At 36.7% G+C, this 24584-nt stretch overlaps 7 protein-coding genes across 7 annotated transcripts; 3 read left to right on the top strand and 4 right to left on the bottom strand.

The window, feature by feature from the left end:
- Nucleotides 1–264: 264 nt before the first annotated feature.
- LOC145222365 (uncharacterized) lies at nucleotides 265–9495 on the top strand. Its single transcript, XM_080088470.1, has 4 exons — nucleotides 265–2917; nucleotides 5943–6122; nucleotides 6276–6354; nucleotides 6432–9495. Exons 1-4 carry the CDS (start codon nucleotides 318–320, stop codon nucleotides 9123–9125), a joined length of 5553 nt encoding a protein of 1850 aa, XP_079944596.1. The 5' UTR covers nucleotides 265–317; the 3' UTR covers nucleotides 9126–9495.
- LOC145222167 (peroxisomal membrane protein 4-like) lies at nucleotides 3813–5471 on the bottom strand. The gene is made up of 4 exons (XM_080088215.1): nucleotides 5298–5471; nucleotides 5015–5077; nucleotides 4747–4951; nucleotides 3813–4687 (listed from the first exon to the last, which is right to left on the bottom strand). Exons 1-4 carry the CDS (start codon nucleotides 5393–5395, stop codon nucleotides 4418–4420), a joined length of 636 nt encoding a protein of 211 aa, XP_079944341.1. The 5' UTR covers nucleotides 5396–5471; the 3' UTR covers nucleotides 3813–4417.
- A 230-nt stretch (nucleotides 9496–9725) lies between the features above and the next one.
- Nucleotides 9726–11010, bottom strand: LOC145222150 (translation initiation factor eIF2B subunit alpha-like). The gene has a single exon (XM_080088193.1). The coding sequence runs from the start codon at nucleotides 10733–10735 to the stop codon at nucleotides 9818–9820; it is 918 nt and encodes a 305-aa protein (XP_079944319.1). The 5' UTR covers nucleotides 10736–11010; the 3' UTR covers nucleotides 9726–9817.
- A 72-nt stretch (nucleotides 11011–11082) lies between these two features.
- On the bottom strand, nucleotides 11083–13236 carry LOC145222132 (centrosomal protein of 76 kDa-like). The gene has a single exon (XM_080088173.1). The coding sequence runs from the start codon at nucleotides 13155–13157 to the stop codon at nucleotides 11163–11165; it is 1995 nt and encodes a 664-aa protein (XP_079944299.1). The 5' UTR covers nucleotides 13158–13236; the 3' UTR covers nucleotides 11083–11162.
- Nucleotides 13237–13672: 436 nt separating this feature from the next.
- LOC145222159 (A-kinase anchor protein 14-like) lies at nucleotides 13673–14918 on the top strand. The gene is made up of 5 exons (XM_080088204.1): nucleotides 13673–13824; nucleotides 13941–14060; nucleotides 14361–14543; nucleotides 14646–14698; nucleotides 14763–14918. The coding sequence occupies exons 1-5, from the start codon at nucleotides 13729–13731 to the stop codon at nucleotides 14845–14847; spliced, it is 537 nt and encodes a 178-aa protein (XP_079944330.1). The 5' UTR covers nucleotides 13673–13728; the 3' UTR covers nucleotides 14848–14918.
- A 360-nt stretch (nucleotides 14919–15278) lies between these two features.
- On the top strand, nucleotides 15279–20198 carry LOC145222140 (zinc finger MYND domain-containing protein 10-like). The gene is made up of 11 exons (XM_080088183.1): nucleotides 15279–15483; nucleotides 15805–15913; nucleotides 15977–16090; nucleotides 16652–16843; nucleotides 18511–18599; nucleotides 18659–18780; nucleotides 18922–19073; nucleotides 19137–19240; nucleotides 19303–19446; nucleotides 19811–19936; nucleotides 19992–20198. The coding sequence occupies exons 1-11, from the start codon at nucleotides 15386–15388 to the stop codon at nucleotides 20074–20076; spliced, it is 1335 nt and encodes a 444-aa protein (XP_079944309.1). The 5' UTR covers nucleotides 15279–15385; the 3' UTR covers nucleotides 20077–20198.
- On the bottom strand, nucleotides 20195–24128 carry LOC145222147 (UDP-galactose translocator-like). The gene is made up of 5 exons (XM_080088191.1): nucleotides 23981–24128; nucleotides 22555–22731; nucleotides 22300–22451; nucleotides 21926–22048; nucleotides 20195–21673 (listed from the first exon to the last, which is right to left on the bottom strand). Exons 1-5 carry the CDS (start codon nucleotides 24057–24059, stop codon nucleotides 21158–21160), a joined length of 1047 nt encoding a protein of 348 aa, XP_079944317.1. The 5' UTR covers nucleotides 24060–24128; the 3' UTR covers nucleotides 20195–21157.
- Nucleotides 24129–24584: the final 456 nt, after the last annotated feature.

Below are 24584 nucleotides of genomic sequence, written 5' to 3'. Positions count from 1 at the left end.
AATTAAATAAGCAAGGCATTTTATCGACCCGTTTTGCAGTATATGGTAATCTTTACAGTCTAATACACAGTTAACTGCTGTTACGAACATGCAATTATGCTTCGATAGTTTCATAGTTTGTTCAACAAGTTTATTGTTGTAAATCAATCAAATAGCAGAATTAGGGTGTCGATAAGAACGGTGGCAGATATTACTGTGTTACACAATCTGAAAACAATCATAAACTAGACAGTTAGCAAAAACTCAATTTTAAATTCTAATTACATGTTATTGGTTTTGTTTAGAATGCAGCTGTAGTAATATTGTTGATTGTAAACATGAATGAGTGGAAGAATTTGTGTAATATCTTGGAAGGACTGCTTGATTGGTTACGGATTAAACATGAACATGTGAGCAATATGGTCATGCAATGTGTGGCAGATGTTAATATTCTACAGCAACAGAAAAACCAACATAGCATGCTAGTTTTGGAACTGGAAGCTAAAAAAGAAGTTGTAAAACAAGGTTTGGAAACGGCACGAGAAACTCTTGCAAAGCAACATATGCTGGAGAAAGATTCTTCGGACAAACACTCTATGCCTGGTGATTACGAAAAGCTGACAATATTAAAAACAATGAAAAATCTAGTGTCTGAGCTTGAACAGGAGTGGGTTTTGGTGAAACGTAAAAGTGATCAGCTCGACAAACAAATCAGTACCCTTCTTCCACTGTTGAAAAAGCTTTGGACGCAGATTGGAACATGTCGTGAAATGCTCAATAGGTTGGAGATCACCAGGGATAACTGGCAAAATGTAGGGGAACTTCCAACAGAATCTTTGCAGGAGCATGTGATGCAAATGAAGACATTTCAATCGGCCGAGATGAAACCAATGTCAGATCACATCAGTAAGCTGGACATTTGTTTCCAAACAGTAAATGATGTCCAAATGGGACTGACACCAGATGCAGTGCATAAGGTGGATGAGATTCACATGCGTTGGAAGTTATTGCAGGTGTACTGCGGAGAAAGAGTGAAACAACTTGTGGATGCTGTGCGAGATTTTGGTCCGAATTCACAACTTTTTTTGACATCGTCTGTTGATGGGCCATGGGAGAGGGCTGTTGCTGATAATAAGGTGCCATATTATATCAATCATCAGAAACAATCTACAAGTTGGGATCATCCCAAAATGGCTGAACTCATGGAGTCCATGTCAGATTTGAATGATGTTCGCTTTTCTGCATACAGAACAGCGATGAAGCTTCGTAGACTGCAAAAAGCTTTATGTCTGGACCTGCTGCCAATAGAAACTGCAAACAATGCATTTTCGCAGCACAAAATTAATGCAACATATAAAACTCCTGCCACCAAAGAAACCATGAATGTACTGGAAATGATAGGATGCCTTACAACTCTATATGACTCTCTTGAGAATGAACATAAAACATTGGTTAATGTTCCTTTGTGTGTTGATATGTGTTTGAACTGGATTCTGAATGTCTATGACACCAAGCGCAAAGGACAGATACAAGCGATTTCATTTAAATCAGGAATTGTGTCACTTTGCAAAGCGAGCCTTGAGGAAAAGTATCGCTACATTTTCCAGCAAGTGGCAGCAGTTTCTGGTTTTCTTGATCACAAAAGCTTGGAAAGCATCATTGAAAATTTAATGTTTATTCCTTGGCAACTTGGAGAGTCAAGTGCATTCGGTGGTTGCAATGCTGGTCCGAGCATCAGAAGTTGCTTTCAACTGGTCGGAACCAAACCTGAACTTGATGCTGCTCAGTTTATAGATTGGCTAAAGCTTGAACCACAGTCATTGGTGTGGTTGCCAGTGTTACACCGCCTTGCAGCAGCTGAGAATGTGAGCCACCCAGCTCGCTGTTCAGTTTGCAGAGAGTGTCCCATATTTGGGTTTCGATACAGAAGTCTCCGTCATTTCAATTACGATATTTGCCAGAGCTGCTTTTTCTCTGGCAGGATTGCAAAAGGAAACATTTTTTGCTACCCTATGGCCGAGTATTGCTTGCCAACCACATCAATTGAGAACATTAGGGACTTTACAAAAGTTCTGAAAAACAAGCTGAAAGGCAGAAGTGGTAGAAAGAATATCGGCTATCTTCCTGTGCAAATGACACCACAGGACAAAAACACACTGGAAATTGTCAAAAAAGACCAAATTCAACCGGAGATCCCAGATAGTCACCAAAATGGCGAAACTGATTATTCAGCAATGCCAACATTGCCTGCATCTGATACTCACACATCAGACGGGGTAACATCAGATGCACACAACCAAATACAACAATATGCTGGTCGATTGGCACATCTGGATGATAGAGTTGCCATAAACTCCTTGATAGAAGGAATGGATGATGAACATAGACTGATTCTGGAGTATTGTGAAACTGTTGGTTTCGATAAGCATCAGGCAAAAACTGCTGAATTCCCACATCGGCATTCAGCATTGTTTCATCACAAGCAGGATGAAATTCCATTTAGTGGAAGTTACGTAGCAACTAGCAGTCACGCACCACCAGCTCCACTCATTCCACCTAAATCTGATGAATTAGCAAGTGAAGTTGCATTAAATCCAGTTGATGCACTTGAAATGGGTCATGACTATGCCACATCATCAAACTCCCAAATTGTCATTAATGCACAAATGCTACATCATCAGTCAAAGCGAATTGATCATCAAGTTCAAGTCCTTGAGGACCACAACAAAAACATAAGAGAGCAATTGAGCCAGTTAAAAGTCCTTTCACATGACGAAGACCAGTGGAGTAGTTCTGCAACAGATTCAAGCTTGCAAGTTAATGATAACACACAGAAAACAGATAATGAACCCATATTTTCATCTGCGTCTGTGTACATCAATGAGCTACTTATGAAGGCAGGAAATCTTGCGCATGCACTGGAGGCACCTGCTGCAATGTGAATCATTAAAATTTCTCACTATTGTAGATAATTGCTGCTCCACTTTTGTAAAGGGATGTTCTATAGTTGACACTGCAAAAACTGTACTTGTTTTGTATAAAAGTGTAATGGTTTTGTACATATATTTTACTTGTTCTTTGCCCCCTTTCGCCAGCTAACCTGGTTTTTGTTGTACTGCTGCGAATGTCGATATTTTGGTGTGCTTAAAGTAGGTCAAGTGACAATGTATCGCCAAATTGTTTCCATATACACACATATAAGAGTCAAGTTTCACAAAACATCAAGTGTATTTTTGAAGGTGTCTGCTTTTGATTCTACCTCCATGCAACATTCATATATTACAACAACTAAAAGTGTTTTGCTTTTACTGGTGCTTGGTATAAGTCCAATGTTTCAAAGCAAATAACTTTTTGTATATACATCCTAATTGCAAAAACATATTACACAATCAATTTATTGGTGCTGAAAAGATGAACGGGGCTTTAACATTTTTGTATGAATTTTATTTCTTTTTTTGTTGCATTTTAATTTGAAGGTACTATCGACAGCAATTGAGCATGATTTTTAATTTTTAAAGATACTGTTTTTTGATATAGTAACACAGCATGTAAAGCGTGAGAGTACTTTTACCACATTATGTGATTTTGGACTGTTTTGCACTTTCTGTAATGCCATTGTAAAAGTGATTCATATTCACCATTAAGTGTGTGTTTTTGAAGGAAATCTTGTTTACAAAGAAAGAGTAATATAGGAAAATTGACAAACATCAGGTCGTTCTAAAATGTCTCAGTGTTACGTTAAGTATACGTTTTGAATTAAATGCAAAATTATTTACAACTAGAATTTTGGACGATAAAAACTGAAACCTGTCAAATAAGATTGACACACTGAATAAACATTAAACTAGGAATTTAATTCTGAAAAGGATCACAACAACAGTTGCATATAACACACAAGTCAGCAACATTCATGTATAAAACCCTTCTAAAAATGATTTTTCATACTGCATACATAGTTCTCCACATTATACATCAATGAGTTTTCAACTGTAAAACAAGTATAATATAAACATGGTGTAAGGTGTTGCTACAATTGGAAAAGGCTGCAACAATTTAAATACAGTAAACCATAGGCGGTTCTTTCGGATCTTTGCTTATTAAGGCGAAAAAAACTCAAGGTACAAATGATATGTAAAGTGGTAAGGCTTGAAATAGTCAAAATCTGCTATGCTGGACAAAATGTTTGGTCCTAACAGGTCCAGATTAACCAAAGATTACTGTAGTGTATTAGTATTATGGTTCAACATACTGTTTACATGCACCACTCTGTGCATTTGGAACTTAATATCGACTACAGGCTATCAACTGATTTTTAAATAGATTTTAACATGATTTACTGATAATGTAGGTATTTAAAGTTGCAAACAAAAGTGTGTCATTAAAATTGATTACATGATATTAAACATTGCACATAGTGAGGTGATTAAACTTTGAAAAATCATGGCTGCTTATTGTAAATCAAAAAATCAGTAATATCATGCCAAATTTCACTATCGTCGTACAAATACGTCATAGATGAACGAAGAGAAGGTTGAAGAGTATGTCGGTGAAATTCGAACAACCACAACACAATGCCCCACACGGTGGCACCAAACAGTGGAAACCAGTCCCTGCCCCCCTTTTGTGGGTCGGAGGATGGTAAATATCCATTTTCAGAACCCAAACGACATAATCCAAATAGAATTCGAGACAGTAAGTACATGTTTATCTGCAAGAAGTCAAAATAGTTTTAAATTGAACAAAATCAAACTTTAATAAAGTGCATACTTGTTGATTAATTGGGTTATTCTCCCCGAAGACAACATATCCTGACACAAATGCTGAAGCTCCGCATAAGAGTGGGGTCTTTTTAGTCATAGATAAAGTCTTCATGAGAGTATTTGTAAAAATTTTGTACAAAACCACAAAATGTGCTAAATTTTTTGCATGCTGGAATGTGGCTCTCAGTATAAGTTTGATCTTCTCTTTAAGGCTGCAAATAAATGAAAATTGAAAAACACAAATATTGGTTTGCAAAACACGCATAAATACTTACGGAACATTTTTAAAGAGAAATGTCATAACAAGGGCATGAGGAAATCGGATTTTTACTCCATATCTGTAAAATTGGAAACACAGTATAAGTGACTATAACTTTCTTATCTGATAAGTGAACTATATTCAACGCTGCATTTAACATTAACAAGTTTGCACATACCGCAGCAATTACAAAACTTTGAAAATTTTTTTTTTGCTGTGCAAGCATTTAAAGTTTAAACACTAACATTAAGACATACTTGCTGTATTGAGATGTACGGATATCTTAATACACAACTCACACAATTCCATTTCGAATGCCTTTTATAAGAGACAGCCATTCTTTGTATTTTCCTGATGCTAACAAATGATTGAAAGCTTCCAATAATACAGGAGACATTGTATTTAATTGACTTTGTACCTTTTCAACAGAAACAAATAACAATATTATGTTAAAACAAAAAAGAAGTCCATGCCGAATGTGAAACAACTGTATTCAAATTTGTCTCAGAAAACTTGGACAAAGTCCAAACCAAAATGTACCTTCATAGGCCTATTTAAAGTGGCGTTTAAACAGATTTTTTTCCAAAAAATTTAGTTATTCAAATAAACATTTAAATTATTCCTGATATACCACCTTTATCATACATTTCTATGTAGCAGTACACATTTTTTATGCAAACATTAAACCAGAAATGAAAAAGCCAAAAGAAAAGGCAATCGTTTTTTTTAGCACGAGGACAAGTGGTTACGTTATAGTACTTGATTTCTGTCTTGTGTCGCGCGCATGGAATAAGCAAGATTGTCAAATGTTTGTTCATTTTTACTCGCTTTGCAGCTTTCCCTGTTTTCGTTTTAATGTGCTTTTTTAATGTGGAAATGGAAGATTATAATATTCAATCTGTTTTAGACTTGCAACATATTAAATTGTGTTCTGTATAACTTTTGTTTTATTGCAGATTTTTTAATTTTAAGTCACTCACAATGTCGTACAACGGTATTGGACTAAACACCGTTCGTGGCAGTGGAACTAATGGATATGTGCAAAGGAATTTATCAACTGTTCGAAGATTCAAAGAAAAAGGAGGATTTAAAACAGAGGAGGAACTTGAAAAACTTGATTCAAGGTGAAATTATTTTTAAATGCCAAATAAACAAAATGAACAAACTTAGTATGGTGCTAAACATTGGTTAGTTGAGATGCTAGTGAATAACCGCTTTTAAAATACCAGTTACCGGTCTTACTTGTTACCCTCGGTAAATAACATATTTTTTGGCAGATTGGACAGAAAACCGAATGCTGAGCTTATTTTGCATGATATAAAGAGAAGAGCTGAAGTAAAATGCATGGAACTGCAGGTAAAACTTGGTTGTTTTATACAACATGAAGTAGTATAAGTAAAAAAGACACTACTTTAAAGTCACATGTTATTTAGGATTTGATGGAAGAACAAGGATACGATGAAAAAGAAATCGAGGAAAAAGTGACGTCCTATCGTCTCCTGCTTCTTGAAAATCAAGACTGTCTTCCAGGTAAAGAAGATTCAAGCGGCCGGCCTGTTGTTTCTGAGACACACCAAGTGGCAAAAATGAAGGAACGTGAAAATGAGAAATTACGTAAAGCATTTGGTATCAAAGATGATTATGTGAAAGGAAGTTCGTTTATGGGAAATACGCAAGCTGTTGAGTCCGAAGAACAGAAAAAATACAAAATTGTTCGATCTCCCAGTGCCTCTCCACCACCACAAGCTAAAGAAAAGAAAAAGCACAAAAAAAGAAAAAAGCACCGAAAGAAGCAGTCATCAAGTTCTTCTGACAGCGAAAGTTCCTCTGATAGTTCTGAATCTGAAAAGAGAAAGAAGAAAAAGAAACGAAAACAAAGAAAGGCCAAATCATCAAGCAGTTCATCAGATTCTGAGCCGTCGCAAAAACGTTCAAGCAAGAAACGAAGCAAGAAACCAGCTTCCCCATCACCAGAAAGATCTGAACAAAGAGGAAGACCTCTTCTGCGTAGATCACCATCTCCACGGAGGCGCAGTTCAGGAAAACACCAAAGATCACCTGTTAGGGATAAGATGGAAAGAAGAAATGAACGTAGGCGTAGCTTAACCCATTCACCACCACGTCGAGATTTTTCAGACAACCACAAACGCCAGCAAAGAGAGCGACAAGAATCTCCATACCAGAAGCGCCATGCATCTGTTAAGCAAAGCAACAAGTCTTCAAGACAAAAAAGCATTTCTCCACGACATTCCAAGTCTCCTTCACAATCTCCAAGACATGAAAGGTCTAGACTTGATACTTCTAGGCATCGCAAATCTCCTTCTCATTCTCCAAGAAATGAAAAGTCAAGAGTTGACACTTCTAGGCATAGAAAATCTCCTTCACAGTCTCCAAGACATGAAAGGTCTAGACTTGATACTTCCAGGTCTCGTAAATCTCCTTCACAATCTCCGAGACATGAAAAGCCGAGAGTTGATACCTCCAGACATCGCAAATCTCCCCAGCAGTCTTCAAAACAAGGAAGATCTTCGTCAAGGCGAGGTCAATCGCCTCTTACCCATCGAGGTCGATCGCCTCCGACCCACCGGAGGAGAAATGATTCTCAATCTTCTTCTGATGACTCCAGTTCAGGTAATGAGAGACGTTACTCAAGGAAACAACAACCTGAACTAGTGAGAGAAAGATCACAAAAACAGTCAAAATCAAAACAGAGACGCCCAGAGTCATCACCAGATTATGTGGACAAAAGAAGTAAAATGGACCGAAAATCTCGCAACCAACATGAAGAACCAGAGCGTGAGTTGAAAAAACAAACCAGAAGGAAGGATAGGTCATCGTCCAAAGAAACAGAGAAACTGCGAAGAGATAAATACCAGCCAGAAAAGAGATCAAAGGTTGTGAGGAGACAAGAGTCAAGTTCTTCATCATCTTCTGGTGAAGAGAGTTCTGATGACTCTGTAAAGAAACCTGTTACTTCCAGTCGTAATGGTAAAAGATATAGTTCATCATCAAAACAACGACTTCCTGTGAGAAACCTTTCACCTGTAGCAAAAAAGTACAATAAACAGAAACGCGAAGCTCGTGATGAAACAGATTCTGACAATGCGATGTACAGCAAAGCAAAACGTAGATACTTGGCAGAGCAGCACCAACAAAAACAGGCAAAATCACAGAAGTATGATCAGAGAAGAAAAAGGCAAGATTCCTCTTCAAGCTCTTCCTCAGAGACGAGAGATAACAGAAGATCCAAACAACTTGCTGACAAGAAGACTTATAAAAAGAAGAATATTGTTTTGAAACCAGCAGCAACATCTTCTGATAGCTCATCAGATGAGGAACCAAGGCTGAAAAGAAGACGGGCAGTGGAACAGAAAAGGCAACTTCCAAAAGCAGTTCCACCTTCATCCTCTTCAGATAGTGATTCATCCAATTCACCTTCCCCACCACCAAAGCGAAGACCTGACCGACACACGGACAGTCAAGGCAGATCCCAACGAAATGTTTCTCCTAAGAGAAGACAAAGATCTATTTCTCCAAGACAGCCAAGAGACAGATCACCAAGAAGAAGCAAGTACAGGGAAATGGAAAGAGATTCCAGACGACAAAAACCATCAGCAAGGGACATTTCATCACCTGATAAAAGGAGGTTGAGCTCAAGAAGGGATCAACTAGAAAGTGCCAAAAAGCGTTCAAAGAAGCAACCGATAAAACCTGAGTCATCTTCTTCATCGGCTTCATCTTCCAAGTCAAGTGACTCTGACAGAGATGAGAGGATCCGTAATTTTAAGAAAGCGCCGCAAGAACCTGAAGATTCCAGCTCCGATTCTGATTCCTCTCCTCCCCGATATGCTGTCATGTCAAAGATCCAGAGAATTCGGAACGTTTCATCCTCACCAAGTCCTCCTCGGCGGCGACCCATAAGATCACCATCTGTTTCTCCTCCGCGATGCATAAGCGATGACAGAAAAAAGTCTAATCGTGATCAGAAAGCAAAACGGAAGCGGGAATTGTCAAGATCGTTGAGTTACTCTCCCATGTTGAAAAGGAAGAAAAAGCAGCAGGCAGCATCAAGTGAAGATTCGTCTGCTGATTCATCGTCTGATTCTGAGAGTTCATCGAGTGGCTGAAGTTGTTTTTAATTTAATATTTCACAGACAACAACCCTGTGCGAAGCAATGCCAAGTTCACAATCTAGGGGAGTTTTGTGCAACAAACACTGCTGCAGGACTTTGTACATATTTGCAACATAATTTCTGGTGTATTTTACATGCAAGTTTGTCTGTAATCATAGTGAGCCAACAACTATGATGTGCTTGTGGTTACCACGCATGTTGTCTTGCGGTTGATCGCAAAAATATTGTACATTTGGGCCTAAATTATTGCGCACAACAAGATACTTTGTCCCTTTTCTGTATCATACCAAAAAAGATAATGTATCTGTGCACAAAGTTTTTGATCCAATTTGTTTACTCTGCAAATAAAAGCAACATTAGTGTCCGTTTGGTATATGTGTAAAGACTGTGTTCTGTTCAGACGTAGCAAAAATGTGCAGTTTGACAAATGTACATCTTTTTGGAGTCATCTTCAGATAATTTAAGTACACAGAAAAGTTAGTGATGTCTCACATCAATCTACAAGTTTAGGATATTAAGGAAGATATTTTTGATTCAAGACTATTAGTTTCATAATTTCAACTTTACTTGTCCTGCATAAGATCACAAATTAACCAATGTTCTTGTCAACTTTTACTTCAAAGGCAGCTGCACACACATCACAATAACACCATTCTGTTACATTAACAATGCACCCCCTCATAAAATTACAAGTACAATTTAATCAACTCATCACTAACTGCAGATGGAGTCAAAACACCAAGATCAGTAATTAGAATACTTATGAGGGAAGGAGGTGTATAATCAACAATAGGATGTTCATGTTTCAAATCAACTTTTTTACATTTCAAAACTGAAGCTTTGTATTTGAACCGATCAGGGAGATCCTCTTGGTTTAAAGGGTAGAGTCGGACAAACTTGAAGCTTTCTGCAACAACATACACTGGTTTGTTCAGCGTCTTGGCACACAGGGCAATTTGGTAGCTTCCAATTTTGTTAATAATTCCTCCATTTTCGACTACTCCTTCTGCCCCAATTAAAACCAGATCCACTTTTTCTAGGATGTATCCTGCAGCAGCGTCTAATATCACAGTTACAGGAATGCCGTGGTGTTTTAAAATTTGAGCCATTTCAATGCCGGACTCATCAGGACAGGATTCAGTGATATAAACAGAAAAGCGTTTCTTCATCTCAGCTGCTTTCTTTAACACAGATGCCACAACACGGGAATTTGAGTGTGTTAAAATTGCTGCACCATCTTTAATGAATGGAACACCAAGGTTTGCAATTTTCTGTCGACATGCAAGAACTTTTTGAAGAAACAACTCTCCTCTTGTGATAAGAACTTGTTTAACTTGTAGAAAGTCAGATGATTCGAGTGATGCACTCAACGTGATAAAACGTATAAACAAATCAGAGCCAGATGACACAGAAGTGCTTGCTGTGCAGTCTGTACATGTCAAAACTGATATTGCCAGTTTCAAATTAGCCAGAAGACCAGCTAATGTTTCAGCTGTGTCTTTTCTTAGACATTCAAGAAGTGTTTCGATGGCAGCAATAGCTGATGAAGTTTGTGGATCATGCAGCTTTTGAAGAAAGTATTCACTGATATTTGCTTCATTCATCTTACACACTAGAGCGTTTTGAACATTAGCAACTACCTGTAAATATCAAGGACAAATGTTGGCCTATTTACCACATAAACATTGTAAATTTAGAAAACACGATGTGCATAATGATAAATCTAGTGGTAAAGCTATGAAGTCTTATTGAAAGCATCAAGTTCCCATTGTAAATCTAAATAACTCACTTCAATATTTCTTACGACTTGTAAAACAAAACTTTCAGAAACAAACATCATGGGCTCATTGGATTTTTCTTACTTTCTGGAAATCCCCTTAAACGCTACTTACAAATGTGTGTTTCTTCTGTTTTTTTTTCATTTCTATAGTACTGCATGCCTCAAGTCACGCTACAGCAAACGTACATTTATTACGTAAAAAACATGCATAAAATCTAAAATACAAAAAATGCCAACAAAGGTGTAAAATGTTACAAAACAGATTGATATCTGCAAGCGAACATCACCCAAGTAACCAATACGTCATCAGGTAGAACAGACACGACAACACGAAGTGAGTGGCGGACTTGATCACCACGGCAATTCAGGATTTCTGTACAAACAGAGTTTCTTAATGCTGTCTTGAATGCTCGCCTCGCATCACGGTGTAGGACTTGCAAGGGAAAGCCTTTGAATGTGTTGCCATTGGGAACTGCTCTTCTCACCATGTCTTGGAAGTCCTCGTTGCCGATATTTGGAATTCCACTTTGTCTTTCCAGCTCGTATGAGGCCAGTGATGCAGCGAGCAAACGACTGAGGTTGTCATCCCAGGTTGTTATGAGGTCAAAGTCACTCCGGTAATCAACAACCAATGATCTGAGTTCAATTTCCAAGTTGGAACTCACTAAAATGGCATCCAGAGTGGGAGTTGCTAGTGGTGGAAACGGGGTGGAGGAGTTTAGCTTTCCTGCTCCACACACAGAATGGATCGCATCACGATTCATCTGTTTCCAAAGAGAAGAGTCATTGAGGTCAAAGCGGCAGGTCTCAACAGCATTCAAAAACTGAGAGTTGGCATAAAAACTCTCGTGGTTGTAAAGACAATCCACTGTTTTAAATGGATGGGAGGTCGCGCCTTGATCAATAATCGGAGGGTCGTCTGGCTCTACTCGGCAATGGATGTATCTTAGTCCAGACACTGGATCCCAAAACTGAACACTGCCATCACAATACTTTGTCATAACCCAACTGTAAGAGGAATGAGTCTTTTTTGTTCCAATGCATACATAGGCTTGCAGACCGAAACCCAACAACAAACTGCAGAGTAAGTTGCTATGCTCCTCATGGTCACCTTTTTTGCAGCAGAGAAATGAATGCATGGACTGCCAGTATTGGTTTTTGGTTCCTGATCCTATCATGGTTGCCTTTTCATAGACAAATGCACTGACAAACCTGGCAACACTTCTCGGGGTATTTAACAATCGGCCAGTTGACATCGGACGCACATAGTTGCAAACAAGACGATTGGTTCCGTTCTCATCTTGTGCAAAAATCTTCACTGACCGACTCGAGTGCTCTTCACGGATTTGGAGATATTCTTTCCACCACTGCTTTGCATAAACCAAAAATAGTCGGTCTCTTTCTGCGATTCTCTGCTTCTCAAGTTGTAACTGAGCTTCATACAAATCCTTGCTTAAAGCAATCTCCCTTGTCGGAGGGATTAGTTCGAGCTGAATGTCCAAAATTCCTGCTGGGATCTTACATTCAGTTCCTATACCCATCAGTTCAATTGACTTTTTCATTCGCTGATGTGTAGCAGTAAGTACATTTCTCCATTGAATGTAATGTGAAGAAACCAGTGAGCTTGTTCCATCAGTCTCATGCTGCATAACCACCAAGTGTATGTCATCAGCAAGAAACAACATACTCTTCATGTCAGCCATCACAGCTCCTTCACCAGATTCATCAGAGTGAATTTCAAGCAGAAAACTTTCACAAAATGCTGGTTCACATGCAACTGGCACTGATCGAGATCTGAACCTTTGACCACGGAAGTTGATGTGCAGGGAAAATGTTGAGCATTCTTGATCAACAGCTTTGGGATGTGCTGGAGCATTTAAATGATCCAAAAATGCTTTTCCACCTAACACTTGTAAGTAAACATACCTACGTGTGGGGTCAATAGCAGCTTTTTGTGTGATTTTTGCTTGAAGGACTTCCTCATCAATAGGTTTGTGAGTGGCTGGTTTAGTTTCATGCTCATATATTGGAGATTCAAACTTTAATTTTTCGAGAAGATTTTGGACCAGGCCTTGTCTTTTGAGATCAGAAAGAATCTGATCTTCTGTCACTGGTTCAGTGTCCCCCTCATTCTGCGACAAGGCGCTGGAAACTGCATTTTTGATGCGTTGTTGAATATCTGCTTGTGTCAGTTGGTTGTGAATTATTTGCTTCAACTCTGCTCGTTTTTGTGGTGGAATAGACATTATGTGATGTTAACTCTAAATGCAATACCCTATTTTAGGAGTTTCCACATTTTTCTGTAGCAACAGAAACAAAAAATACATCAAAACTAGTCTACAAATTCAATAACTAACAATTACATTATTATTACACTACAAGGCCCTGAACGACACATTAATACAGTACTAAGCTCTTAAAAACACTGTTGATTAAAAAATAATGCATGTGTCGGTTTTAATTGATATATAGCACTGTTAGATAAGCTCTATATGTATAAAATCATCTTTTATGATCAGCTCAAGAGCAAACTATTTTAAAAACAAAAAATCTGCGCCGTTGGAAGAAGTCACGTGATCAAAATTGCCTCGAAATTTGTCATGCGGAAAATTTATCAACGATGATTTATATCACAGTAAATATAATTATAGGGCTATTTTTTCCTTGCGAATTTGTATAAAAACTCATTTTACATTTTAAATTTAAACAACCTTACTTAAATTAACAAAATGATATCACTTGATGCCGTTTGCCACTTGTTATTTCCATGGCAACGCAGAGTGAAATAATTCTGCTTGCACGAAGCTTGCCAAGAAAATGGAAAGTTTTTACGAACAGCAAGCTTTTGAACTCGTAAATAATGCCATCGAAAGTGCACTGAAAGCCGTGGTGTTGGAAAAACGACATAACTTGGTAAGTTTGTCTGTTTCTGACGTGATATTACATTATAAATGCAAACTGTGTTGATAAAAGTTTTTGTAGTGGTTGTTATTCTTTTGAAGTACCAACCTTCAATTTGTTCAGTGCAGGCAAACATTGTTATAAACTACAATGATGGTGATGAGATTCCAAGTCCAAATATCAAGTGGTCGCCATGTCAAGATTTTACAAGCGATGTGGGATTAAAACAAATTGAAGAATTTATTTCTGTGAGTAAATTGAATATAACTCTTAAGTTAAAGCCTCAAAGTAGTCACTGGTCTAAGTATTCATTTCAAAAAAAAATATTTTGAAGTATTACAATAACAGAAAGTTAGTTCAAACAAACTATAACTGGTATTTCAACAGCAGTTTTATAAATATTATTTTTAAAACTGGCAATCGTCATGCAAGTAGCAAGATTTGTTGACAAAATTGTCAGCAAATGCCAAGTATATTAGTTGGTAATGCAACCTTATGAGAACTATAAACAGATTTTCATTAAAAATTCATTATTTTTGACTTTTTAGACATGGAAACGTGACAGTGCCTGGTTGTACTGCATCGACTTTCTCGGTCCAGTTGAGGAACATGATTATGACAACAGATATAAATACAGAGTAAGGTGGAGCATTCCAACCAGGAGGAAACCAATACCAAGAGCAACTGCCTGTGTTTACTTCACAATTCATGTGTCAAAGATTAAACCAAAAGTCAGTATTTTCACATTTACATGTTGATAGTTTGCAATGTGTAAAAAAACATTATGATTCAGTTGTCAGTTATCACATACATATTTCTATCTGTGTTAATAGGTTCTTCCAGTGGAAATTTATTATGTATTTGAAGGCAACCGACTTGTTCACAGGTAACATATGTCATGTTACAACATGTAGCACTTAGTAATAATAAACCTTATTTCGTTTATGTAGGCCTGGAAAATCAAAGTTTCGCGAGATTTGGTTAAAGGATATCATTCAAAGCAAAATTATCACGATGGAAGAAGTCACATTCTAAACTGTTGTTGTCGTTTTTTGTACAAGTTGTTATGGTTGAAATACATTTTGTTTATAGCATGTAAAACCCACTACTTTTATTAGTTTTTCTGTGTCAAAGGGAGCCTAAAGTGTTATACAGCAGTAAACGGAGAGTATCGGTTGGTGACGTATTAAAATATCTTGTAACTACACATTACCAGGTAATGAAAACCCAACATTCAACTTCTGTGCAGTTAAAGAATTGCATTGCAGTGTTTGCCACAATTAGACAATCGTGCAATTTGAAAAAGTATATTCAGGTATATTATAGTGCGATGCTATTCCTTGCATAATTTATGCTATTTTCCAAATTTTAGTATTCGCTTCCCACCGAAAAAGTAAAAACAATTGAATAAATTGTTCAACCGTGACCGTCACGATACAGCAGTTTTGTTACGCATCAGTAAATACGCGAATCCAAAAACAAACGCGCCTGGTTAGTTACCGATTTTCTTAACGTATTAAATAATTTGTTTAGCGTGGTTAGTCGCAATATTTATTTTCATGGTTAATTAAATATGGCGGAGGAACAGCAACAAGTTTTAATGTCAGTTGAGGCTGAAGCCCTCATTGAAGCTTTAGAAGTTTTTCCGATAAAAAACATTGGCTCGCCAAAGTAAGTAAAAATATAGGGCTGCTTTAAAATACGCAAATAACGCAATCTACCAAAAAATGTTGACGGTTAGGGCTTTTAGTGTTACAGTGTTTTATAGTAACATCCTAACAATATTTGAGAATATCAAGTCGCAACAGGGGTATCTGAGATTTAATTAAAAGCCCTAACCCTAAAATCCCTAACCGTCAACGTTTTTATGAGTTTTGTTAGTAGATTGCGTATTTTAGAGGACCCCAAAATGTTATGCAAGTTATTTTTACTAAGAGGGGTTAACTTTAGCCCATCCAGCTAGTTCCTATTTTTATTTGTTTTCATTTTCAGGTGGCAGAAACAACATGAATACATTGAAAAGCTCAACATGCAAGCTCTGCTTAGTGCATCAGCACAGGAAGAGGAATTTGTGAAAGAAACTCTTATCACGCTGGGCAAGGTCACTTAAAACTTGAAAAAGCAGCAACACATCGACTAATATAATTGATATTCCCTCACGCAGGTCACATGCCTGATTGAAGATCTACTTAGTGTTGAAATATGGAAGCAGAATGTATTTAATGTGATTGTTCAAACTAACTTCAAACCGAAAACTTCTATTCCTCTATATATGGTTGTAAGTAGGAATATTTGTTTCTTAATCGTAAAATTCAGATTTTATACTCCAACAAAGTAAACTGATTAATCCAAGTAGCCTAAAGGAAAAGGACAAGTACCAATGAATTTTGGTAAGCAATAGATAAGCTACATTTACACTTGGTACCAACATTTCTTATTACAAAGTATGGTGGTTGGCATTCAAAACCTCTAGAGCAGAGGTCGGCAACACCTGGCAACTGTGCCAAGGTTGGCACACGAGGTGGTTTTCCATGGCAGGCCAACCAATTTGCATGTTTAAATTACAGTAGCAATTTAATCTTTTTAACTGCTTGCTTTCAGTTTTTATCATGTCATTGTCTTAAAATTCAGCCTTACATGCACAAAACGCTCTGCTATCTCTATATTATTGATATCTGCTGGCACGGACCACTATTATTTAGAAAAACCTTGGCAGGCGAGGTCATTAACACATGGGTATAACAAGTAAATTGGCATGCGTCGCCTAAATGGTTGCCGACACCTGCTCTAGTGTCATAAGCAATTTGACTACACATATTTTTATCATGTATTTTTTTAGCTCTACCATGAAGCCACGCTAGCAAACTTGTTGGAAACAATTCTTTTCCACAAAGAGAGTTTGGAATCAGCTGAAGATGCTACTCTGGATTTGCTTGATTATTGCTACAGAAAATTGTCAGCATCTGTTGGAAGAAAGTTTGATTTTAGTGAAAACCTGCCTAAAGATGGATCTGCTGTTGACACATTAAAAGTTTGTAGACATAATTAACCCATGAAGTGGTTTAGGTTTTGTGTTATTGGTTTTAGACTCTAGCATGTTGTTGTCTTATCATCATTATGGGTCCCCTTCCCTGAAGGGGACACATATTGATTTTACTCAAATTGTTTTGTTTTTTTCTTCCTTTTTTTTTCCTCCCCAAAGTTTGTCCGACTCGTTTTTCCATCAAATGTTTGATGGATTTGGCTGAAATTTACACAGATGGTAGATATAGTTATGTAGATGTGCATCCCACTTTGTTTTGTTGATAACCCCAGTATTTACCCCGCTAGCCCCCTAAAATGGGTATTTTTTCCCCGAAGTTTGTCAGACTCGTTTTTCCATCAAATGTTTGATGGATTTGGCTGAAATTTACACAAATGGGAGATATAGTTATGTAGATGTGCATCCCACTTTGTTTTTGTTGATAACCCCAGTATTTACCCCGCTCGCCCCCTAAAATGGGTGTTTTTACCCAAAGTTTGTCTGACTCGTTTTTCCATCAAATGTTTGATGGATTTGGCTGAAATTTACACAGATGGTAGATATATTCATGTAGATGTGCATCCCACTTTGTTTTTGTTGATAACCCCAGTATTTACCCCGCTAGCCCCCTAAAATGGGTGAGTTTTTAAACAGTGTCAGAATTGGCTGAAATTTGGATTTCTTGTATAGTATGCCATTTATAGGTGTCAATTGTTGTGTTCAACCCTGTAGTCCTAACATTTACCCCACAAGCCCCTAAAGTGTAAAACGTATTTGTATGGTACTGGGCACCACAAACGAAAGATTTCTTTGGAGCAATAGTGTTACAAGGGCAACCAGTTGTTTGTTGCTCGTTGGTGGGTTTCTTGGTGGTCGTTTTTGCGCCATGGCAGTTAGGGGCTTGTTAACAGCCCTATGACGTCAGAAACAGTAACGGTTGTTGCTCAAAACACCTCTAGTGGTCGAAATTTTAAACATTGGCGGATTGGGCTGAAATTTTGCAGTACTATTGATTGAGTCATTGTGGTTTTTATATATTTGTTAGTTTGTGTGTCGAACCCAATTAGTTGCCCTACTAGCCCCCTAAAATGGGTCAGTTTTTTTAAAACGTTAAATAGGACATACTTTAACCAATATCTGGGGTGAAATCTAATTTAATAGTTTGTATTCTACATAGTATTATTATTTAAGCCCAGTGCCGATCACTGTGTTTTACCTTACAACACCCGACTTTTGCATGGTTATCTCTTGAAATGCATTATCTACAACTTTGCATGTGTGGGGACCCATGAGTTTTTGCCTGCAGAAACGACTAAAGTTATAAAAGACGGTGACTAATATGGGACCCAATGCAAAATAAGCATAGGAAATATATTTATGTTTTAAAATAGGTTATAGTGTATATGCAAGGGCAATATGTGCTAAGCCACCCTTCTAGTTTTATTTTTGTTTTTACTCCATGCTTTTACAGAAACAAGTTTTTATCGACAGAATCTGTTTCTTTATAAACCTGTTTGCATATTTAGAGTTACACTTGATAAAAAAAACAATGATAAGTATGCTCTTGGTCAGATGTTTCTTATTGATTAATTTCAAGTTGTAGACAATTAATTTTCAACTTTTTAGTTTTTAACTCAATTTCGCACTTTTTAACTTCTCTCAACACATTTGTGTAGGAACTTGAAAAACAGCAGGAGAAAATGGATTTTGAAATCGCTGTTAAAGTTGTATCCATACTCCGTTACCTGACAGATGCGCTGGACAGGTAAACAATTTTTTTATAAGAAAGTGGTGTTTTGCATTTAAATGATGCTTTGCATTAAGTTTACCACTGAGCATGGCATCTCGCATGATGAACACACATAACATTCCATGTCTTCTTGTTGAGCTTGTTGAAAATCCACCATGGACTAAAAGCGAAAATGGAAAAACAACAAAATATATTGGTAACAGTTCATATGCCTTGTATCAAAGGTAGAAATATTATGGATGGTAGACTGCATTGAATTGTTTGATTCATGCTCAAACTATAGCGATATTCACCCTTGCTTAAGCACTTTATTTTTTGATTTTGTTTTTATCTTAAGAGGGAAAATGGGAAGAAATGAAGGGTCCTGAAGTTTTACAATTGACAAAGATCGAGGCACAAGTTTGGCTTTCAATCTACAACCTTTTGATGAATCCTGAATGTCTGAAAAAATACAATTTTAATTCATTCAACAAGGCCCAAGTTGTAAAGGTGAGTGTTAAACTTACAAGCTAATGTGTGGAGTATAACACTCAATGTGTCAACTTGTTTCAGTTGAAGTCTTATATGACTGAAGTCTTGCTTGACCAACTCCCAATGCTTTGTGATATGCGACGTTATTTGGAACAGCTTTCAATGTCGGACCCAAATCCACCAAAGTCAGTTACTGCAATTTCTTATCAAACAATAAAGCATATTTTTATGAATTAATTTACTCCAGACTGGACTTGGTACTTGAGCAGTTGCCAGAAATTCGGGATCGAATAATTTCATCCAATGAGGGGAAGTGGAAAGGAATAGCAAAATATCAAATGAAACATTTCTTTGATCCAAGCAATGATGAAATCAAACAACAAGCTCAGAGGTTGGTTGAATTATCGCATAATCACATATTTGCCAAGTTTCTTTTTTTCGCTTTACCCTGGTTGCACTGTTTATGGCCTGCAAGTAATTGTTTGTCGCAAATACTCGATCGATGTTAATCAAACTATGTTGACACGTGGTTTTGAAATAAAAAACATAATAAGCAATGAAACAAACACTGGCAGTTTGACATGTAAATTAAGCATGTGGTCCGGAACAAATGACGTCTCTTTTAAAATTTCTGTATACGCCTATGAAAACTTGTATGATCTTGTGGTTTGGTTGGGATTGTAAATCATATATGTACATTTTCTCTTAGTACAATCAACACAAACAGAACTTGCTGATATTTCCGTTATTTACAGATTGGCTGATACTTACAATTTTGATGTAATGGACTCACTATTAACTGAAGTTCCTAAGTGTTGCGTGTGCGGTAACGAAGCTACCAAGCGATGCTCCAGATGTCGAGTGGAATGGTATTGTAAAAGGTGGCTATATATGGTTGTTTGTGGTGAAAGATACTAAAGATTTTATTGATTGCAGGGAGTGTCAAGTAAAACATTGGCCGAAACATAAACAAGTTTGTGACACAATGAGTGGAAATGTCAACAGCCAAAAATCTTCCTGAATTTGTTTTAATAGTTTTGTTGAGTCCTGTGTTTGTTTTAAAGTATACATAAAACATAATAAAGCAAGGGTTTCATTGGAAGCCAATCATTTTTACTTTCAAATTAAATTGACCACAATTGTTTTGTGTAAAGTTTTATTCCAGTATATGTAGAAACTAAAAGCATAAAAATGGTGACAATAGAATGACCATTTAATTTACTGGCTGCAGAGGTATTGCGACAATAACCACATGGATTCACTGAAATAAACAAAACTGAAATATTCAACAACAGAACAATCACATATGTTAAGATATTACACCATTAAAGGATAAATTACTGGAGGAACAAATGTTTTAGACCACCAAAAAGTAAGTTTTATACAACTAAGGCACCAGTTTCAGCAAGATTATGCAATTTTTCAGTACAGTACTGATAAATATTTCTGCTAGCTAAATAATACCAACATTGCAAGCAAAATTACTAAATATATATTTGTTATTTGAACAATGTATCGGACTCCTACTGCAGCTTTAGAAATTGATAAAAGAGACAGAATAAAAAACATGTGATAAACAATAAAATATTTGTGCAAATACATCAACTACCCATGTGTCAATAACTGCAGTACAATTGTGTGTACATTACATGGCTAAAAATTATAAGATTAATGCATCTATATACGGGAAGCAACAAAACATGTAAAACTAAAAATTGGTGGGGTTTAAATTACAACAAATCTTTGTTAATTACTAACAAACAGTCATTTTCACAAATATTAAACTAATGGCCTACTAGTGCACTAGAAAAAAAATGTAATTGCTATGACAATGTCATGTTTGTAAATGGAAGACAAGTTGTAATTTCTTCTAGCACAGAATAACAATACTATCTGATGTGTAAATAATGGCAGTTCAAAACCTCTTGGATTAAACTTTGGTATTTTCTCTGTTCAATTGTTGTGGCTATTTTTTCCACAATGATGAATTAAGTGCATACACATATTGTTGCTTTAAGTAATATAATCTTCCAGTTTAACGCACACATAAAATAATCACCTTTGTGTGTTGGATTTTTTTATAAATTCGCGAAACCAAATTTTTAAACAGGTTTTGGTAGACCTGCTTTTTCTGGCTTTGGTAAGCTGTAAAGGTAGACAGCTAATATCACCAACGTAGCACCAATCACAAACAGTAAGGTTACATTGAAGCTAAAGATAAACACAGCAGCAACAGTTGACACTATAATTGATATAGATGTTGCAAAACCCTTTAGAATATTGTCAGCATATTTGATCACAACGGCAACGAGAAGCCCACCAAAGGCCTGGATACAGATAATGAAATAGACTAAAGGTGTAAATCCAAAAAATAAACCTTTTTCTGCAACTCCTGCACCATCTTTGGTCCAAACTCCAATAAGTCCAGAAATTGCACCAAATAGTCCCAACTGGATGTTTCGAAGCCAAACTGAACCTTTTGATCCCTTCAGGATTTTCTCAAAGTAAACGCCAGCAAAGCCAGATGAAATGCAAGATGCAATCACTGCGATGAGACCTTTCAAAGCATTCTGTTCAACATCTGTTTGTGATTTTTCTTTACCACTTTGGACTTGAACCTGAGTAAAAGACCAGATGTTATAATGTGTAAACGTAGTATAGGCCTTAATCGGTACTTACCAAGCCTGCTTGCGTGAATGAATTTCTCACATTGACAAAAAACGCATTTGCACAATCTTTACATAAACACAAACACAATGCGTGTTTTTTTTGTGTGATTAAAAATGCTTTAACTGTAACCTAATTTTTGGTATCTTAAGGATTTTAAATTGCTTTTTTCAGGACAAAAAAGGTTTGTTACAAATCCTCACCTGCACAATGGCAACTCCAGCAAACAATAACAACATTGCAAACCATTGGTGTTTAGCCAGGGATTTTCCCAACATTGTAACAGAAAACATAGCAGTTGTAAGGATTTTAAGTTGGTATGTCACCTGAAAACAACAGTACACAGGTTAAGAATATCTTTGAAATTACAATGGTAAAACACAGTTCCCAATTTTTCATGCTAAAGTAGGGTGTCAGAACAAAAAACCTGAATAAATAGTTGTATGTTTGAACAAATTGAATGAAGTTGAAAAGATATCATAAACAATAGTGGGATGGTATGAGGGTTTTGCCATCCCAAAGTTCTATGACTAAGATTTTATGATTAGTAGTCATTCATACAAGATGTGTTAGTCACCTGATATGTAGCTGCTGGGAGATTGGATACTGCAACATACAACAAGTTGTTTTGCACCATGTATATAATGGCAGGTATCGACATTTTCAGTGTGTCCATCGGCTGAAGAACAATACTTCCATATAAATGACTGGTCCAAGATTTCACATTTCCTGTAGAGAAAACACAATGACATATTTTTTCACAACTCAACAACACTAACAATAAAAACATGCTATGTTACAACAAGCATAGTTACTTGAAAAAAATTGTTACCTTCGTGTTCATACAGTATTATAAGCAAGCATGTTAAAAGTTTTAGCAATTCTGATCCAACAACCGCAACAGTCGAAAAGAAAATTTCCCCTTCCCGTGTTCGAGCATATCTCATTGCCAAAATGAGTGTCGCGTTTTGAATGACCAAACACACCAGCGAAATATACTTCATGTTAGCTGCAACAAGAAACATGAAAAACACATGGTTTAGGATTGCAACAATTATAAGACAAAAAGATACTGTATTTGTAAAACCAATAAGTATACACAAATAAAAAAATATTTAAAGTGGTAAAAATCTAGTAAGCCTACCATTTCACTTTTATTTTGTCTAGAGCAGGGATGCACAACCTGCGGCCATGTGACATGAAAATATGTAAACGTAAACATGTCTATTAAAAATATTTGTGTCCTGAATTAATCAAAACTCTTTTGCTGAACATTTTGGTTTTAAACAACTTTTTTTGGGTTGGAAACATATATTAATGACCTATTTATTTTGAGCATACACACAAATAAACAGGCAACAAAACATGTAACAGTACAGATGGTTAAGTCATAAACAGTTAAGACTAGTGATGGGATGAGTACCCGGTACTCAGTACTCGGTATCGATGGTATCGAACGATTTCAGTGGTATCGATACTCGTACTCGGTATCGAAATAATTTGTCTCAGTTTTCGATACCAACGAGCGAGTACCGAAGGCCGATTTACACCATAAGAATATGGGCAAGTTTATGCCAATATTTGCTTCGGACAGGACAAAATTGGAATATGTTTTTAGCTATCGCGTGGAGATTACATTTTTCGGCATGTGTGTGTGTACGCCTGTACCCCGACCATGTCAGATAAATTAGCCAGTGATACGCAACTAAGTACAACACTACATTTAAGTACTCGGTAATCGTACTCGCTACTCAGTATCGAAGGTATATACATGTGGTACTTGTACTCGGTATCAGTACTCGCTTCAAAATCTGGTGTCGTCCCATCACTAGTTAAGAATGATTGCCAAATCATTCAGTCAATGGATGAAGTAGGAAATTTATGTGAAATTTCAGTCACCAGTAGATGGGATATATTGGTAATATATAAACAAAAATATAAAGACACTTGGTGGCCATAGGTAAAATAACGACCTGTGATGTGCCCGTAATAGCAAAAAAGTGGTCTACAGTCCACATTAAGACTGATTTATCCTGGGCTTTTTATTCCCTTGTAATAAAAATTATAAAGCAGGTACACAATGTATTACAATGTATCAACTAAGATTTCATGCGAAGAACTTCATTATCGCCATAACAGTGTCATTAATATTATTTTGCCTCATGACAAAAGTTCTGAATATTTGGACTGTACCAATAAATTATATATAAAAAGTTGGTTAAAAAACACACAAATTAATATAAGTGGATAAAACTAACCTGCCATAGCTGATGAAGTTTCTGTAGTTGTTTGCACTTCGGCAATTAAATTACCTTCCTTGGGTCTATTTGTTTCCATTAATGTTTACTAGCATCTTATACAAAGTCTAAGTTACTATTGGACTGTACAAGAAAACAATTATTATTATTTGGCCAAAAACACGGTTAATGGCTCTATGCCCAATAGCACCGCCACCTGTCTACTTTACAATTATTATGTTCCCTATCTCATCGAAAGTAGAGAAACAAAGAGTAAAATATTTTAGTAACTGTTCAGATGCAATAAAACAAACTAAAACTACTTTATTTCTCATTTTCTTAGCAACAAACAAGACATAATTACAAACGACGTTCTAAAATTCCCCTTCCCCTTTTTCGTGCATTCGCTTTCCCCTCATCGGATTCCGGGCAAACCTGTTTCGTGTCAATCGACTGGTAACCGTCATTTATGTATTTTTGACAATCTTAACAACCTATATGGAAACGAAGCAAAAACTTCAAAAATATATAACTTTTATAAACGTTGATTTTTAAAACAAAGCTAGCGATCACGGCGTACATACTCATAAATCATAGGACGCCAGGCTGAGGGCTTGTGAGCCAG

Source organism: Phallusia mammillata, chromosome 4 (genome assembly GCF_965637545.1).
Source record: "Phallusia mammillata chromosome 4, kaPhaMamm4.hap1.1, whole genome shotgun sequence".
Classification (NCBI taxonomy): Eukaryota; Metazoa; Chordata; class Ascidiacea; order Phlebobranchia; family Ascidiidae; genus Phallusia; species Phallusia mammillata.
Note: the sequence above shows the minus strand (reverse complement) of the source record. Positions and strands in the feature narration are given on the sequence as shown.

What these genes read in the sequence shown, in the direction of transcription:
- LOC145222147 (XM_080088191.1), bottom strand. Translation starts at nt 24,059, where the DNA reads ATGGAAACAAATAGACCCAAGGAAGGTAATTTAATTGCCGAAGTGCAA. An exon ending in TCCCAGCAGCTACATATCAG is followed by an intron (nt 22,049 to 22,299) that starts GTGACTAACACA and finishes TGTTGTTTTCAG; the next exon opens with GTGACATACCAACTTAAAAT. An exon ending in CTGGAGTTGCCATTGTGCAG is followed by an intron (nt 21,674 to 21,925) that starts GTGAGGATTTGT and finishes TCTTTTACTCAG; the next exon opens with GTTCAAGTCCAAAGTGGTAA.
- LOC145222167 (XM_080088215.1), bottom strand. Translation starts at nt 5,395, where the DNA reads ATGTCTCCTGTATTATTGGAAGCTTTCAATCATTTGTTAGCATCAGGA. An exon ending in TTTCTCTTTAAAAATGTTCC is followed by an intron (nt 4,952 to 5,014) that starts GTAAGTATTTAT and finishes ATTTATTTGCAG; the next exon opens with CCTTAAAGAGAAGATCAAAC. An exon ending in ATAACCCAATTAATCAACAA is followed by an intron (nt 4,688 to 4,746) that starts GTATGCACTTTA and finishes GACTTCTTGCAG; the next exon opens with ATAAACATGTACTTACTGTC.
- LOC145222365 (XM_080088470.1), top strand. Translation starts at nt 318, where the DNA reads ATGAATGAGTGGAAGAATTTGTGTAATATCTTGGAAGGACTGCTTGAT. An exon ending in CTGGAGGCACCTGCTGCAAT is followed by an intron (nt 2,918 to 5,942) that starts GTGAATCATTAA and finishes TGTATAACTTTT; the next exon opens with GTTTTATTGCAGATTTTTTA. An exon ending in CTTGAAAAACTTGATTCAAG is followed by an intron (nt 6,123 to 6,275) that starts GTGAAATTATTT and finishes ATTTTTTGGCAG; the next exon opens with ATTGGACAGAAAACCGAATG.
- LOC145222140 (XM_080088183.1), top strand. Translation starts at nt 15,386, where the DNA reads ATGGCGGAGGAACAGCAACAAGTTTTAATGTCAGTTGAGGCTGAAGCC. An exon ending in CTGCTGTTGACACATTAAAA is followed by an intron (nt 16,844 to 18,510) that starts GTTTGTAGACAT and finishes ACATTTGTGTAG; the next exon opens with GAACTTGAAAAACAGCAGGA. An exon ending in GTGGAATGGTATTGTAAAAG is followed by an intron (nt 19,937 to 19,991) that starts GTGGCTATATAT and finishes TATTGATTGCAG; the next exon opens with GGAGTGTCAAGTAAAACATT.
- LOC145222132 (XM_080088173.1), bottom strand. Translation starts at nt 13,157, where the DNA reads ATGTCTATTCCACCACAAAAACGAGCAGAGTTGAAGCAAATAATTCAC.
- LOC145222159 (XM_080088204.1), top strand. Translation starts at nt 13,729, where the DNA reads ATGGAAAGTTTTTACGAACAGCAAGCTTTTGAACTCGTAAATAATGCC. An exon ending in TGGAAAAACGACATAACTTG is followed by an intron (nt 13,825 to 13,940) that starts GTAAGTTTGTCT and finishes TGTTCAGTGCAG; the next exon opens with GCAAACATTGTTATAAACTA. An exon ending in TGTCAAAGATTAAACCAAAA is followed by an intron (nt 14,544 to 14,645) that starts GTCAGTATTTTC and finishes CTGTGTTAATAG; the next exon opens with GTTCTTCCAGTGGAAATTTA.
- LOC145222150 (XM_080088193.1), bottom strand. Translation starts at nt 10,735, where the DNA reads ATGAATGAAGCAAATATCAGTGAATACTTTCTTCAAAAGCTGCATGAT.